At 35.8% G+C, this 16,815-nt stretch overlaps 1 protein-coding gene across 1 annotated transcript; it reads left to right on the plus strand.

The window, feature by feature from the left end:
* Positions 1-9,883: 9,883 nt before the first annotated feature.
* Positions 9,884-15,773, plus strand: LOC132052973 (uncharacterized). The gene is made up of 3 exons (XM_059444736.1): positions 9,884-10,746; positions 13,432-13,704; positions 15,158-15,773. Exons 1-3 carry the CDS (start codon positions 10,195-10,197, stop codon positions 15,425-15,427), a joined length of 1,095 nt encoding a protein of 364 aa, XP_059300719.1. The 5' UTR covers positions 9,884-10,194; the 3' UTR covers positions 15,428-15,773.
* Positions 15,774-16,815: the final 1,042 nt, after the last annotated feature.

Below are 16,815 nucleotides of genomic sequence, written 5' to 3' on the forward strand. Positions count from 1 at the left end.
TTGCGTCCAACTAGTGTGGTTACTTGTATTGATCAATTTGTTTGCTATGAAAATCGACTATTTGAGGAACGTTGTGATTTGCTTAATGACCCTCAATTTAGTGATGATATTAATGTAATTGATCATGTGAATAGTCATGTACCTAGTGGGAAGTTTGGTAATGTTGCAAATGTAGTGTCCTTTGGAGACTACAAGGTATTTAGTAACCCATTATGGGATGATGATGGGCTTAGTCTTGATGACAAGCATGGGGTGGTTGAAGTTGTTGACACCATTCCTAATAACGAAAAGTCCTTCTTGAGGATTTGTGACCCACTTGATGGACCAACGTCGAATTTTAGAATTGCTTTCGAAAGTGAAGAGTACTCTTTAAAAAAGGGGAGTGGCTTACATGAATAAGAGCACACTTCTTGGAAGGACTATTCTAGATCTCCTAACCTAAGGGATGGGAAGATGCTATTTCTAGCTTGGCATAGGTTCGATAACCCTTTCCCTTGTGATGGAAACCTTCTCTTGAAGGGATATGACATGATAATTGGGCAAGGATATTTTGAAAAGGGAGGTGAAACTTGTTTGCAAATTGTCATTTCTTCCATGAGATCCAAATAGTAGTGGCTTGCTTGAACTTGTGCTTGAACCCCATAATGAGGCTACACTTGAGGTCACATTAGTTGAAGAAGTTATTTTGTGTGACACCTTTATTTATTACCTATTTGCCTATGATGACACTCATGTTTGTGTTGAGGGTGCATCCTTGATTGAGAGAGGTATTGCGGGGTGAGTAGTTGCTTCCTTAGCCATGCTTTGTGGATAATTTTTCCCTTCGACCCCGGAGCTAATTGTGGTGCATTGGTTGTGGGATGACCTTTGGAGAGTTCTTCTTTGCGAAAAGAGGGTCCGATGTGTGATATGTTTCCTAGAATCAATGATAATGAATGAAATGACTTGGGGGTTTTTATCATTTAAATACCCCAGTCACTGCGCGATCACCGTTCCACTGTCACTCAGATCGCTTCAGCGGTGCTGCCCCAGCGGTCCCTTGACCGCCATAGCGGCCAAGCCTAATTTTCACAAAAAGTCACCCGAATCAAATCTAAATACCTTGGGAAGCGTGTCAACGATCCTGTCGGGTCAAAAGTGAGCTAACCAAGCTCAGTAAAGGGTCAAAAGGGTCAGAAATGTAATCATGACCCAACGAGTCGTTACAAGAAATCTATTTATAATTGTAGGCAGTGAAATAGTTGTGTAGAGATAGACTCTTTCTATAATCAGTTGGCCTTTTTGAATTAGCGATCAACCATATTAACCAATCACATTAATCCGGTGATAAACTTTGATTTGATTGGCTAGAGTATGTCATTCTCACAAAAGACATGTTCTTATTGGTAATTTGATTGTCATGCCACATCTCTTAGTACGTGGCATGATTTCATTGGCTCATTCATTTGATTTGGTATGCCACATTATTTGACACGCGACACGAATTTGCATTATAAGATGAACTAATAGCCATTTAGAATTAGAGCTTAGTGAAATGGGTTCATTTCGGAACCCAAATGATGCAAAAACACGGTGGACTTGAATCTTGATTTTGCTCTTGATATTTCTTGATTTAAGGAATTTTCTCAAATTTAATATGAACTTTTGTGTAATTCCATAAAATTCTATGTCTATAAATGTCTCTTCCTTGCCTTGTTCTTGTTGAAAGACCGGCATATCCTCTACCCAATATGCCATTATTTATGGAGAGAAGACCCCCTAGTAAGTGCATAATGATTCTTGAGGCAAAAGGCAAGCTAACCATAAGCATAGTGAATAAAATTTTATTTCTAACATGGTCAAGTTGTGAGGAATGTGAAATCTTATTCAAGTTGTGGTAAACTCTTGCTAAAAATGAAACCTCAAGGTTAACCCTTCAACCGCTTGCCATCAAATTTTCCATTTTGAAAGTTCCAAGATGAATAAAATTACATCTTCAAATGAAAATACAAATGCACATAACCAACATGATAAAAAGACTGCCCATAACCAACATGATAAAAAGACTACCAAATAAGCCTCGTATTTATGATGTCCTACTCTAAGCTCGAAAAATACCTCCTCTCTAGTGCTTGATCAGTTGGTTGCTTCCGGTATTTCTCATGTTGATTTTGTGTAGATGATAGACGGTAAACCTTCTTCTCTTTCTTGCTGGACATATGCACACTTGACATCCTTGTTGCACCAGAATTGTATCATTCTCTAAGAGGAACTTCTAGGTTATCATCCTTATCCTCTTGGATATGATGAAAGGTAACAAGTAAATATTCACATGTTCGAGGAATAATTTTTTTATTCTTCTCATCAAAGCATGTAAATTTTGTAGCATCATGCACTACTTCTTCATAAGGAAAGCCTTCTATTGGTAAGCCACCAAGAGTATGCCAATTTAAAACATATATGGATACGCAAATTTAAAACATATATGGATGATTACTGGCGGATGTAAGCAATGTATTTATTTGGGGATACCAAGCCTCACAAAAAGCTTGCATAATATTTGAGCTCCGGTCATACGTAAAGAGAGAATCAAAGACGACATCAGGGATTTTTTCGTTCCCCAAGCTTTGCTCGATTTTACTAAGGACAACCTCAGATGCAACGATATTCGCCTTTAAATATTAGTGTCACATGAAATCGCTTGATGTAAGGTTTCTCAGGTCCTGTTAGTTGTGAGAATCATACTAATGCTTCTCTGCAGACACATGTATGTTTGATGTGTGCAATAAGAGAACCTCCCTTATTAGGTCGACTACTACTTGCCTCTCGATGTAACATTAAAAACTTTAGGTTTTAGAGATGCACCTATCTCAATCCATGATTTGATAGGTAAATGACTTTTTTTCTTGAGAATCACTCATCTGTTTGTATTTGATGGACTATTTTAAGTGTTAACACTTATTCCAAAAGCCTTGGATAGTGCTAATTCTAATGTCCAATTTTATTTTTTTTTGACATTTTTGTATTCTCTTCTCGCTCAGAAATTTTTAGTTTATATGCTAAACATCTTATCAAACTCATTAATAATGAAACTAATAAGTTGAGAAGGTAAATTAATAGAAACTTATTGTCAATTTTTTTTTATGAAATATCAAAATTTTGTACTTCACGAGAAAAGTCTAAGAAAACAACATGTATTGATAGGAGACATTCACAATTCGAATTAGAATGGTGAGATTTAGAGTGCACGAATTTTTGACTAATGAAGTAGCATTCGCTCTAAAAAAATGTGTTGATTTGGAGATATAAAATAGCTAAAATGTCAAAAATTGAATTGGAAATGCTCTGAATTCGAATATAGTAAATATTTGGACACAGTCACACAGATAACCAAGTTGTATCCCTTCTTTTCCTCTTGTTATTGTGAGCAAAAAAAAAAATGCAAAACCAATGTCTGTTATAAAATAAAGACTATAGATTAAATACACCAGAGGCAAGAATATAGAGAGAGACTAATATATTATTCAACTTTGAACTGATGTACAAATGAACTGAATGGACTTCCTATTTATAGAAGAACTGAAGCTTCTCTATAAGCTGCTTCAAAGAAGCTGTCTTGTAAGCTACTTCAAAGAACCTGCTATGTTAGCTACTTGCAAGCTGTTGTGTAAGCTATTTGTAAGCTGTCTGGTTGTTTGTAAGTTTATCCATGAGAAGCTGCTTGCAAAGCTAATTGCAAGCTGTTGTGCTTGTTACTTGTAAGCTGCCTGCTTAATTGTAAGTTTATCCATGAGAAGCTGCTTGTAAAGCTACTTGCAAGCTGTTGTGTGTTTAAATAGACATCCACAATACAGTGTATTTATAACACTCCTCCTTGGATGTTCATCAATAGAGAATGTGCCTTGTTAAAAACCTTACTCAGATGGCAAAATTCAAATGAAGGAAAAAGAGTACACACCTAGTAATACGCATTACGAGCTACCTCATTAGAAATCTTACAAGGAATACCCAATGAGAAAAAACCTTGGTTAAGGGAAAAATAGTACAGCACTATTCACTCCCTGAGTGAAGACCACAATTCAGATGTTAAAGTCTTCGCATTCCAATCTTGAATACTATCTTCTTAAAAGTTGAAGTCGGCAAAGATTTAGTGAACAAATCTGCAGAATTATCACTTGAACAAATTTGTTGCACATCAATATCATCATTCTTATGGAGATCATGTGTGAAGAATAACTTTGGTGAAATGCATTTAGTTCTGTCTCCTTTTATGAATCCCCTCTTTAATTGGGCTATGCATGCATCATTGTCTTCATAGAAGACTGTGGATATTTTGGTATCACACTTCAGGCCACATCTTCCTCTGATGAGATGTATCACTCTATCTCGACTACACACATTCTCTACTTGTTTCATGAATATCTATTATCTCAGCATGATTTGAAGAAGTAGCAACAATGGATTTCTTTGTAGATTACCATGATATAGCAGTACCTTCGCACAAATAGCCTGTTTGAGATCGTGCTTTATGTGGATCAGATAAATAACCTGCATCTGCATAACCAACAGGATCTGCACTACCTTTGTTACCATAAAACGAACCCATATCAATAGTACCCTTTAGATATGACAGTATATGCTTAATTGCGTTTCAAAGTCTCCAGGTAGGAGAAGAGTTATATCTTGCGAGCTAAGTAACAGAAATACGCTATATCAGGTCTTATAGTGTTAGAAAGATACATAAGTGCACCAATGGCACTAATATATAGTATTTCAGGACTAAGAAGCTCTTCATCTTCTTCTTGAGGTCGGAACGGATCTTTACTCATTTCAAGTGAGCCAACAAACATTCGAGTACTTAAAGGATGCACATTGCCCATGTAAAACCGTTTTAAAACTTTTTCAGTATAGGCAGATTGATTGATAAAAAGTCCGTCTGCTAAATGTTTAATTTGCATACCAAGACAAAGTTTTGTCTTTCCGAGATCTTTCATCTCAAATTCTTTCTTTAAAAATTCAATCGCCTTTTGGAGTTATTTTGGAGTTCCAAAAAGATTTATGTCATCAATATAAATGGCAAGTATAACAAAATCAGAAGTTGTTTTCTAATAAAAATACCCGGACAAATGGCATCATTTATAAAATCTTTCTTTATCAAGTACTCACTGAAGAGATTATACCACATGCGCTTTGATTGTTTTAAATCGTATAATGATCTTTGCAATCTGATTGAATACATTTTCCGAAACTATGAACCAAATGCTTCAGGCATTTTAAATCCTTCTGAGATTTTCATAAAAAATTCATTACCAACTAAGCCATAAAGATAAGTTGTAACTACATCCATAAGCTGTATTTCAAGCTTTCATCCACATCTAAACCGATGAGATAACGAAATGTTATGGCATCTATAACAGGTGAATATGATTCTTCATAGTCCACACTGGGTCTTTAAAGAATTGTTGTGCAACAAGGCGTGCCTTGTATCTCACAATTTCATTTCTCTCATTTCTTTTTCATACAAAGACCTATTTGTGGCCAACTGGTTTTACACCATCAGGCGTTTGGACTACCAAAGGCAAAAAACTCCCGTTTAGCAAGTGAGTTCAATTAAGATTGAACTACCTTTTGCCATTTTGGCTAATCACATCTTCGTCGACATTCTTCCATAGATTAAGGTTTCTGATCCTCACTGTCTTTCATAATTTGCAACATTATATGCAAAAATATTATCCACCATAATTTCCAATCGACTCAAATTAATCCCATCACCAGTGGAACTTAATGATAGTTCTTTACTCACTTGAGTCTCGGGTTCACTGATATCTTTAGGAATATTAGGATTAATCAGATCTTGAATCTCACCATGTAATCCTTTCATAGTGTCATTTTGATCATTTTTCATGCTTCTTTTTCTAGTGTTTTTATCCTCGGAACCCAACGGTCTTCCACGCTTCAGGCTTGTATGGGATTTACAAGCTATGGCACTAGCAGATTGTCCTTTGGGACATCAATTCGGATACCTCCATTACACATATAGGGGAATGTGAATCAATGAGAGAACGATCAAACTTTCCACGCAATTTCTCTTTTGATTTCCCTTTTCTCTCCCCTCAATTGTGGGAAATTTGTTTCATCAGACCGACAATCTGTAAATCGAGCAAAGGAATAAATCTCCCGTCAAAGGTTCAAGGTAGTGAATAATGAAGGGTGATTCAAACCCAATATATATTCCTAACCTTCTTTGCAGGCCCAACTTAGAGCGTTGTGGTATTGCAACCGACACATATACAACATAATCAAAGATTCAGAGATGAGAAATATTTGGTTCATGGTCAAATACTAATTATGATAGAGAGAATTTATTATAATGAACCTTATTTGCATAAGAAGTGGTTTTGCAATCAATTGCAGACGCTTAATAAATGACTCAGCAAGGCCATTTGAATAAAATTTTATCTCAACGTTAAATTCTTCAAAGATTTTCGAGCGTATAGCCTTAATGGGATAATCATGCCCTTAAGTGTATTATTTAGCAATAATTTCGCAAATGAGATTGCCACATGTATCTATTTTCAGGAACCCACATATACCCCCATGTATACTTTCTAGAAAAAGAGGGGATTCAATGCCAACTTCATTGGCGACGCAACCGGTTCTTAAGTTTTCAATGATTCGTCAATCATTATTGATCCGGGATGACTTTTCGATCATGCCAAAGTCTTGAATCAAACTCAATTGTACTTCAATTGTTCTACATGCCAGAAGATAGCTAATTTCTCCAAAAAATAAATGAATACTATTCAATGTTCATCTCATTTAATGTCTCATTTATTTCGAGTATCTTTGAAACTCAACAAGAGAAGAAAAAAATTGCATCTTCCATAACAAGTTTCCACATGATGTTTTTCAAGAAAGTAAGAAAAATATTTCTCATCTTTGAATATGGCATGCGTTGTTCCACTATAAACAATAATCACCAAACAAAACTTGCTTCCATATTTTCTTCAAATGAAAAATATAGACAAAGTGAACATTGTTATAAATCCATTGCTAAAACATAATTTATATTTTATTTACAAAACTCACAACCGAGACTTATCTTATGTATTAACATGATTATACTAGCTTTTACAACATGCATTTTAAGTTTCTACCGATTCTTCGGGATCTAGTGCCAAGAAATCATGCGGAGTCATCGTTATCTTCGTTTGTATTATTTATCTTCTTGGAGGCTTGATATAGCCTAACCAGGTGCTTTGATGCACGACAAACACGTGTCCAGTGCCCTTTTTCTCCACATCCGTGACATTTATCTCATGGCTTTGTCCGTTGCACCGGTTCCATGCCTTTTGTCCTTTTTTTTTCACTGCTAGTTGTGAAGGATATTATTTGGTGCAAGGTGATTATCATGATTAGAGCTCTTCCTTGACCACCGTCATGACTGATGCAGCGTGATTTTACGCCACAATCGATGCTTTTCGGCTATAAGTTTTACTTGTTTTTAAGCAAGTCTATGTGATTTACGTGTTTTTTTTTATTGGATTTCAGGTATTAAGTGTTTTGATGGCAAAAGTTGGAGAATTAGGTGAAAATGCGAAGAAGTGGAGAAAATAACAGATCACCGAAGAGGCAGTTTGATCGAGCAATTAGATGGGCCGCAAAACATTCATGAGCGTCAAATTGACCGTATAATGGTCACAAGATGTAAGCATCAAGATCCATCCCGCGGAACAATTATACGGACCACATAATATTTGACAGTCCGTCAAAGTGTAGCGTAGAATGACGCAGGAGATTGTTTGACGGTTGAAGGACAACAATTTGTCGGGCCGTATAACGGTTTTACGACCCATAGAATGGACCCAACGGGAAATTTTGTCTTTGCACTTCTCACGACTTAGGGTCTTATAAATACCTGAGATAGGTTTCTTGCACGAGAGACATCAGATTTCAGTTTTTATTCTTCTTAGCACTAAATACTCATACTTTTGGAAGTCTTTTGGATTACAAACAATTGCAATTACTTTCTCCTCAATACCAAGAAATCAATTCGTAAGCATTATGATCTCAATTATTTCTAAAAAAAATTTCTTTTTCTATGAGTAGCTAAATTTCTTTACTAGGGTTGTGAATCAATTGATGGGTGTTTTGTCATTGGGTTTGTGATTGATATATGCATAATGGATTGTTAAGGTTTATTTATTCTTCATTCTTCATTCATAGTTAATGGTTGTAAACATTGATTAAAGCCATAAACCTTGATTTATTTGGGAAAATAATTAGGGTTGGTAAGAATAAATAACAACGACTCAAAGCTTTAAACTTTGTTTAATAGATTCACTAAGGAATAAGACGAATTTACTTGGCATAATTAACCGTTCTTCATATCACTTTCTTATATTTGGGAAAATCATAGAAAGAAATAATCTTTATTTATTGGAAAATAGTAGAGATTCACGTAGAGGTTAAGTGCATTCATATAGCAATCCATTAGAAGTATATCAAGATCAATATCCATGATCATACACCTCATCTAAAGGGGACATAACCTTAGTTTCTTTTACCATAAATTACCACCCAAAGCAATTAGTTAGCAGTTAGTCATAAAAAACCAACTTTTACCAAAATCATCGGATTAAGACATTAGACCTAAATTAAACATCTTACGACTTTAGTAACATTTTCACACCATAGTCCCTGTGGGATTCGACCCCAACTTTGTTGGGTTACTATATTTGACAACGTCCGCGTTATAACATTAATAGGCGTAATTTGAGCGTATCAATGACCACTACCTTTTCCACACTTAGCTTGGTGGAAATTAGTCTCATTCACTTCAGGGAATGGACTAGACCCAGTAGGTCGGCTTTCATGATTTTTCATTAATAACCCATTATTTTGTTCGGCCACAAGAAGATGTGAAATAATTCAGAATATTTTCTGAACCTCATCTCTCCTTATTGCTGTTGCAGGAGCATATTCAAGGCATGAAAAGTGGTGAAAGTTTTCTCCAGCATATCATTATCAGTGTTATTTTCACCACATAATCTCAACTGTGATATAATTCTAAATATTGAAGAATTATACTCACAGATAGATTTAAAATCCTGCAGCCGTAAATTGATCCAATCAAAACGTGCTTGTGCAAGAATGACCATCTTCAAGTGGTCATACCTATCTTTCAAGTTATTTCACAACATAAGCGGATCTTTAACAGTGACATATTTCAATTTCAAGCCGTCATCAAGGTGATGGCGGAAGAATATCATTGCCTTGGCACGGTCTTCTTTTGATGCCTGATTTTTATCTTTGATTGTATCTGCCAGACACATCGCATCAAGATGAATTTCAAAGATCAAGCATCCAAGGCAGGCAGCCTTTGCACGATATATTAAGGGTAACAAATTCACGTTTAGAAAGATTTGCCATCAACTAATAAAAAGAAAGTCTATACTACCTTCGAGGCTTTCAAATTTGCACTCTAGATGGCACAGTCTCGTGCTGACAACGTGTTATAAAATGAAGTCTATAAAGTAAATACACAAGAGGCAAGTATATATAGAGAGACTAATATATTATTCAACTTTAAAGTGATGTACAAATGAAGTGAATTGACTTCCTATTTATAGAAGAACCGAAGCTGCTCTGTAAGCTGCTTCAAAGAAGCTGTAGTGTGAGCTGCTTCAGAGAAGCTGTTGTGTAAGCTATTTTTCAAGCTATTGTGTAAGCTACTTGGAAGCTGTCTGCTTGATTGTAAGCAAAGCTACTTGCAAGTTGTTGTACAAGCTACTTGGAAGCTGTCTGCTTGATTGTAAGTTCATCCATGAGAAGCTGCTTGCAAGTTGCTGTGTATTTAAATGGACATCCACAATACAGTGTATTTATAACAATTTCTTAAGGGCTGAAGTAAAATATATCCAATCACAGGGGGGCAGAAACCTCAAAATTTCGTTTTCAAAGGTTCGATTAAACCAACAAAAACTTCCCTGGTAAGAATAACACCGCTGACCGGGAAATTTTGCAGAAAAGCACTGTAGAGAAAGCTAAACAATGTTCATTTTGCGCTTCAAGAACAAGCAATAACTTCTTAAACCCACTTTCATTTCTATATTTACCACCATTTTCCTATCTATAGGATTATCTTGTTGTGATCAGATCATATATTCTTGAGTTTGTGCTTTAAGTGAATCTAAATCTACCCCAGTTGTAGAAATGTCGAAATCATCATCTTCAAAATTTGTTCTGAATAACATTTATCACTATATTTCATCAAAACCCCATCATTTTTCAAACCCAAATGGTATATCTCATTTCCTTTCTAATCATTCCAAGATTATCGAAAAACCCTTTGTTAATCCATGGGTTTCAAATTCCCGGAGAACCCTTTTTTCATCTTCACCGTTTTCACGGGTTTTGCAAAACCCTAGCAAGAATTTAGAGCCAGATGGTAATTTTAGGAAACTATTAGGGTTTAGGTACTTTTCATTGAAAAAAATGAGTAGTGGGGGTTTTGGGAAAAATATGTTGAAGAAACCTGTTATAGCTGCAAAGGACACGGTGTCGCGGTATAGGGGTGCTGTGGGTTTGCAAATTGAGGCATTTTGGAAGAGGAATTCTTTGGTGTTGTTTGGTGCAGCAGGTATTATGGTGTGCATTTTGCTATGGAGGGTTTTGTTTGGAATTGCTACTACTTTTATTGGATTGTCTGAAGGCATGGCTAAGTATGGGTTTCTTGCTCTTTCATCCGCCATTGTCGCTTTTGCTGTGAGTTCTTCTTAAGTTTCTGTTTGTAAGATATATTGTGATGTGTAAATAGCCGGGGAAACAGCCTCTTGCAGAAATGCAAGGTAAGGTTGCGTACAATAGACCTTGTGGTCCGGCCCTTACCCGGACCCCGCGCATATGCACCGAGCTGCCTTTTATTGTGATGTGTAAATGAGCATGCGTTTCTGGAAATTACATTATTGTTTGAGTTGTTCTTTGCTGAGCTTTTGAATGTGCTCATTGCATCCTTACTGTGACTTAGCTGGTGCTAGTGTCATAATGTGCCCTTATCCATAAAAAATGAAGTTGGTGTGTTGGCTTTGATGCCTGATGTATAGATAGATATATGTGATGTGTGAATGAGCATGTGTTTCTGGAAATACTGTTAGAAAAGAACAGGAATAATCGAATTGAAGACGAAAGGTTTTGACGCGATACTACTCTCCTTAAAGAGATATTTCCTGTATATTCTTTTTAGGGGGTTACAAGCAATTCCCTTCAGGATTCAACAAAGCTCTAGTATACTGCAGATTTTTTTATGCTACTTCAGGAGAGTCCGTATGTTTATAGAACTTGAGAGATGACTTTTCAGAATAATCCTGCTCTTTCACGAACAGATGTGTGACATGTGTCTGCTCAATTTAAGACCTCCAAATATTACAAACTAATTCAACCAAATACATCATTGTACATTGTTTGAGTTGTTCTTCATTGAACTTCTGAATGTGCTAATTGCATCCTTACACATGAACATAATGTGCCCTTATCCAACAAAAAAAGAAGTTATAATGTGCCTTATAAGAAACTGTTAATTTGAGAATCGGAATCATTCTTTGTGAAAAGTAAACTATCAAGACTAGTTGCTGATTATCCCAAAAATTGAACCACAAATATGTCTGCACTAAGAGCCTTATTTAAGAGCTTAATGAGCAAGTACTGGAGCTAATCTTATTTGTATTTTGCCTTGCATTCTTTGGATGCTTATTAGTGAAATGCTCACTTTATAAAATATAAAGAAAACCACAATTATGCCTTCTAAGGACGTTTTTGTCAGGTAATAGTAATAGAGTGTAGGCGCTGGTAGGAACTTGTCAACCTCGCAAGTCAAAGGCTTAACTATATAATTGGCTTTGTAAAAATCTGATATCTGGACCATGAACTTCAAAGTCCCAAAATGGTCAATCCAAGTTAACGCACAAACTTGTGCATCACATTATGTGGAGCTCACTCCTTCATGCTTGAGGGTCGGGACTAGTTATTATTTTTAGAAGGGGCCATTTGGTTATTATTTCTAGTGAATACCGCTATAAATTTATACCAAAATCATGGGATTATTTATCCCTCATCCATCATGGGATAATAATCCTCGGATAAGTTATACCTTGATAAAGCTTTTAAAATGGCAAGATGACCCCTGAAAAAGCCTTCATTCTTATCATACATTGTTTTTCCAAAATGGCAAGATTACCAGAATACCTTGAGTTTGATATAGCGTTTGGACATGCGTTTCATCTCATGGTTTCAAACCATGGTTTGAAACCCCAAATCATCCAAAAAGGCATGATTTGGGGGTTTGAAACCATAGTTTCAAAAAATTTAAATATAAAACTTGACCCATAAGTTTATATTTTATAAAAAAGACCCATAAGTTGGTAAATATTTTTAACAATTACTCCCACCAACCATTTACCAACCTCATTAACTTCCACCAACCTTTATTTATGTCTACCATGTGGGAGGATTATATTAAAGAGTAGTTACATTACTATTCATGTTAAATTTTCGTTTTTATTGAACTAAAGTTTGATCAATTGATGTTGTAGTTTTTAGAAAGGCCTTCTAGTAGCTTATTAATTTTGTTATGAACTATGACTTGCTCATTTGGTAAGATTGTATAAGAATTGGGAATGTTTTGATAGTTTTCACAACTTGTGGGGTTTTATGTCTATAAGAGAAAATACAACTTAAGATATCCAAATTACATGTCCAAACATGGTTTCAAACCATGTCCAAACGGCTCCTTAGTATTCATTCTACCTTACAGAGACCCCAAAAAGATGTTGGTTCTGAAAATAAAAAGAGCTTTCACCTCAACATTTCAGCTAAAGAACACATAAATAAGGAAAAACACAAATGTAAAAAATAGGTTGAGCACATAATAATCAGAAGTGGCTGTTGCCTGTTTGAAACTAACTTTTGCTGCTTGTTCGTGGGAGGATTGACTGGAGCTTGCTTGACACAATGACTTTGCCAGTTTATCTAGCTAAATAAAATTATAATAAATGATTCACCTAATATCTGAGTTACGAAATATTCAAGGTTAAAATTGGAAACAAAAATTTATTCAAGTTTATTCAGCTTCAAATCAAACAAATGTTTTGGATTATACCTGTATATTCATTTTTAATTAAACGAGCCAAACAAAGTAATAATACTAAACAATCCGGGGATTATTAGTCCTAGTATTAAAATCCCTGGATAACCTTGTACGCGAATGAAACGACCCTTTAAGGATTTGTTTAGTGCTTTGAAAAGTGGGTGGTCTAACCAATCAAAAAAAGAAAAAGTGGGTGGTCTATGATTAAAGTCTCCCAGCTTTCCATGTTTTGAACTCTTGCTGATTGAGCATCCTCTGTACTTTTTCTGATACCTATAACTGAGAAAACTTCTGCTTTTTTATGTTAGGGTTTGTATCTTCGCTCAAGATTTACCATCAACCCTGATAAGGTGTACAGAATGGCAATGAGAAAACTTAATACAGAAGCTGGAATTCTTGAGGTTATGGGTGCTCCCCTCTCTGGAACAGACTTGAGAGCATATGTCATGTCAGGAGGTGGTATTACCCTTAAGAACTTCAAGCCACGGTTTAGGGGCAAAAGATGCTTTCTAATTTTTCCAATACGAGGTTCTGAGCGGAAAGGTTTAGTAAGTGTTGAAGTCAAGAATAAGCAAGGCCAGGTTTGATTTCAAATCATCTGCTTCTTCTACAGTTACCAATTTCGAAAATCTGCTTCTTCTTTTCTATATGATAAAGCTTAACTCGTGCCTTTGCAATTTTTTCTTCATACCTGAATATTGTCACGTATCACGAGATTCAAATTTTTTTGACTAATCATGCCTAAGTGGAAATTGTAAAGCTTTAAAAGGGATAGTTCTTATAGCATTGTGAATAAAAGACTAGCAATAAGCAATAGATACATGACAAGATTAAAATTGGTTATAGAGAGAGAGAGAGAGAGAGAGAGAGAGAGAGAGAGAGAGAGAGAGAGAGAGAGAGAGGGGTTAAAGTTCACGTGGTGGCAAGATCAAAATAGATACATGACAAGATCAAAATTGGTTAAAGTGCACGTGAGAGAGAGAGAGAGAGAGAGAGAGAGAGGGAGAGAGCAAAATTGGTTAAAGTTCACATGGTGGCAAGATCAAAATAGATACATGACAAGATCAAAATTGGTTAAAGTGCACGAGAGAGAGAGAGAGCGCAAAATTGGTTAAAGTTCACGTGGCGACAAGATCAAAATTTGGTCTAAGATGTAATCTGCTAAATCAGCTCAAGCATATTTCAGAAAGCTTAATTGGTAATTGAGTTGAGTTTGTTTTTAACTTAAGTAATAAGTTATGCGTTAAACTGGATTGAGCTCGGCCAATGAGGTTTTGAGGCTGCAAGCTTTGACATTTTAGTGAGCTTTATCCACAGAATATAGGATGTCACTTTGTGATCCGGTGTTATCTAGTACTCCCTCTGTCCCAATTTATGTGATACACTTTCCTTTTTAGTCTGTCCCAAAAAGAATGATACATTTCTTTATTTGGCAACAATTTAACTTTAAACTTTACCTTTTACGCTTAACGAGATGATTTATAACCACACAAATATCTCTGACTTGTTTTAGACTACAAGATTCAAAAGTCATCCTTTATTCCTTAAACTCCGTGCCCAGTCAAACTATATCACATAAATTGGGATGGAGGTAGTATTATATTTCCATCTTTCCAGCAAATAAAGAAGTACCAAAAAAAAAAAAAAAAGAATAGGGTATCCATTTGAAATTGTAATCATCATAGTACTTCACTTGGTTGCTGATTTAACCTATTATATACAAGAATCAGCTTGAGTTTTCAAACTTAATGAAGCTTAATATTCGTGTCATGAGCATAAGTTCGGGTAAATAGGTTTTATAATCAAATTGAGCTGGATTGTTTAGAGCCCTACGTTTCTCACTCTGGAGAACATGAAGCAATAATATAGCTCGTCAAATGATCATCTAGAGTTTAGTGTTTCGAACTCTAAATGTCTGAAATATATTTTTTCACTAGAGATTTTCCAGAAATTGAAGCAGAGGAATCTGACTGGTTTCTTGTTCATTCTAGCCATGCTTATGCCAACATTTTTATTCTGCTTTTCTCTCTGCAGTATGATATGAAATTATTGGCAGTAGATATACCGATGGCCTCCGGACCTGACCAACGTCTATTCCTGATTGGTGATGAAGAAGAGTACAGGATTGGTGGTGGTCTTATTGCTGAGCTAAGAGATCCTGTTGTTAAAGCAATGGCAGCAACTAAGGAGTTTGAAGATCGCGATGATTTGGAGGATAAAGAGGATGCTGAAAGAGAACTTCAAGAAGCCGAGAGAAAGCACCAGGAAGAAATTGAAAAGCTTGAAAAAGGTGATTCGAGATGATTAAGCTGAAGGTTTTTTTTTTTTTATCCATTACCTCTTTGGTTTACAGTGGAGTTGTTTACTAAGGCAGTGTACTGATTGAGCATTCAAAGACTAACAATGCTCTAACTGTTGAGTTTGCAAGTTCCCCTTACCTCTCGGTGAATTAACAAACTATTTGGCATGCACAGGCGGGAAAATTAGATCATACACGCAGAATTTTCTGTAATGGTTCGTTGTTGACCAATAAGTATGTTATTGGAAGTACCAATCCAAAATGTAATCGTTGTTTTATTTCAATTTTCAATCTTGTGGGCCTCCTGCTGGCAGAAACAAAAAAGATTACTATACTACTGAGTTGTCCCAAGTCGGACGGGTTGCTGGGGAATGAAAGGTCTGATGGCTTGATGATACGAAGATATGGAATAGCAATTAAATTTCTTTTTTTTTTTTTTTTTTTTTTTGGCATCAAGCGCTGGCCAGTTAGTCTACATCTTTGATTTTTTTATATATATATATATATATATATATATATATATATATATATATATATATATATATATATATATAAAAGAGCAAGAATCAGTGTCATACTTTCAATTTGTTCTTTAGTACATTGAGGAATTTTTTCCCGTCCTAGTTCCCTCGACAGTTTCTGGCATTTGCATCGCTCATCACCTGGAAATGAATCGTTCTATGTCATTGTTGTTTCCGACCAGGAAGCTGGAATTGCTGCATCGATGCTTCTGGCCTGGGTTCTTTTAAATAGAAATATACAAAAGGTTTGCACTCAACTGACATGGTCCCAAAGACTTCAAGCATTGCTAAGGTAAATGGAGAGAGCGCCTTCAGATCTTTTATCAGATTTGCGGTACTCAAACAATGGTATTAAACGAAGCTTCACGGCTCTTTGCAGTTTTCATATTTCCTTCTTTAGGCTAAGTGCAACTTGTGCGAATCGGAAGGTTCTTTGGTTTCGGTCTCCCAATATAGGAGGAGTCACAGAAATAGGAACAGAGTTTCTATCTAATAATTGGAGTATCAAATTTGTTTATTGCATGAACATGTACAGACTACAGTGATGACTAATTGATCCACAGCCAAGAAGGGTCTACCATCGGCATTATTACATTAAATGAACTCAAACCAACAAGCAATCAACAAAGTGGCTAAATTCAAAATTACCATTGGAATTTCAAAAAGAGGTACCAAATTCTGCTTACCTTATGAAACTACAGACGTGAAGGCTAAAATACATAAACTAGAACGTCATGCAGTGTGTTCTGAGAAGATGAAAACACTAATCTGTGACGTATCAATGAGGCAAAAATCACACCCAACAAGTATAACTGGATTAGGAAACAAAATTACAAGAAGAGAGGGGATGATGCTACCACAGATGTCCAAGT

This window comes from Lycium ferocissimum, chromosome 1 (assembly GCF_029784015.1).
Source record: "Lycium ferocissimum isolate CSIRO_LF1 chromosome 1, AGI_CSIRO_Lferr_CH_V1, whole genome shotgun sequence".
NCBI lineage: Eukaryota > Viridiplantae > Streptophyta > Magnoliopsida > Solanales > Solanaceae > Lycium > Lycium ferocissimum.

Excerpts from the sequence above, each read along its gene's own strand:
- LOC132052973 (XM_059444736.1), top strand. The coding sequence starts at position 10,195 with ATGTCGAAATCATCATCTTCAAAATTTGTTCTGAATAACATTTATCAC. Across the intron at positions 10,747-13,431 it reads CCGCCATTGTCGCTTTTGCT|GGTTTGTATCTTCGCTCAAG; the intron begins GTGAGTTCTTCT and ends TTTTTATGTTAG. Across the intron at positions 13,705-15,157 it reads TCAAGAATAAGCAAGGCCAG|TATGATATGAAATTATTGGC; the intron begins GTTTGATTTCAA and ends TTCTCTCTGCAG.